At 39.8% G+C, this 304-nt stretch overlaps 1 protein-coding gene across 1 annotated transcript in view; it reads right to left on the reverse strand.

The window, feature by feature from the left end:
* Positions 1–6: 6 nt before the first annotated feature.
* The window catches only part of LOC119587855, a gene marked incomplete in the record, with an annotated part of 15,462 nt that continues 15,164 nt past the window's right edge, over positions 7–304 (reverse strand). Inside the window, 1 exon segment of the mRNA XM_037936559.1 lies at positions 7–304. Within this exon segment, the coding sequence (XP_037792487.1) occupies positions 209–304 (96 nt within the window).

Here is a 304-nt window from a genome sequence, read left to right on the forward strand (position 1 = left end):
AGTACTAAAGAGAAGAAAATAACTTAGGAAATGGAGGAAGATCAGCTTTGGGCAGGCTTCCGTAGTTACATGTAGCATTTTCAGGTAAATTAGATAATCTTTCCATTACCAAAAGAACTACAAATATAAAAGGAATAGAGCACTGACGGGAACAAAACAGAATGGTAAGCAGCTAGTTTAAAATAGCCTTGAAGACATATTAAAAATCTTAAACTGTCGTGTTGTTAACGACCGAGGGAATGTTATTCTCCGATGCGAGTGTCGTATCCAGGGTGTTGGTGGAGACTATCGGGCCCAGGGTGTC

This window comes from Penaeus monodon, chromosome 23 (assembly GCF_015228065.2).
Source record: "Penaeus monodon isolate SGIC_2016 chromosome 23, NSTDA_Pmon_1, whole genome shotgun sequence".
NCBI lineage: Eukaryota > Metazoa > Arthropoda > Malacostraca > Decapoda > Penaeidae > Penaeus > Penaeus monodon.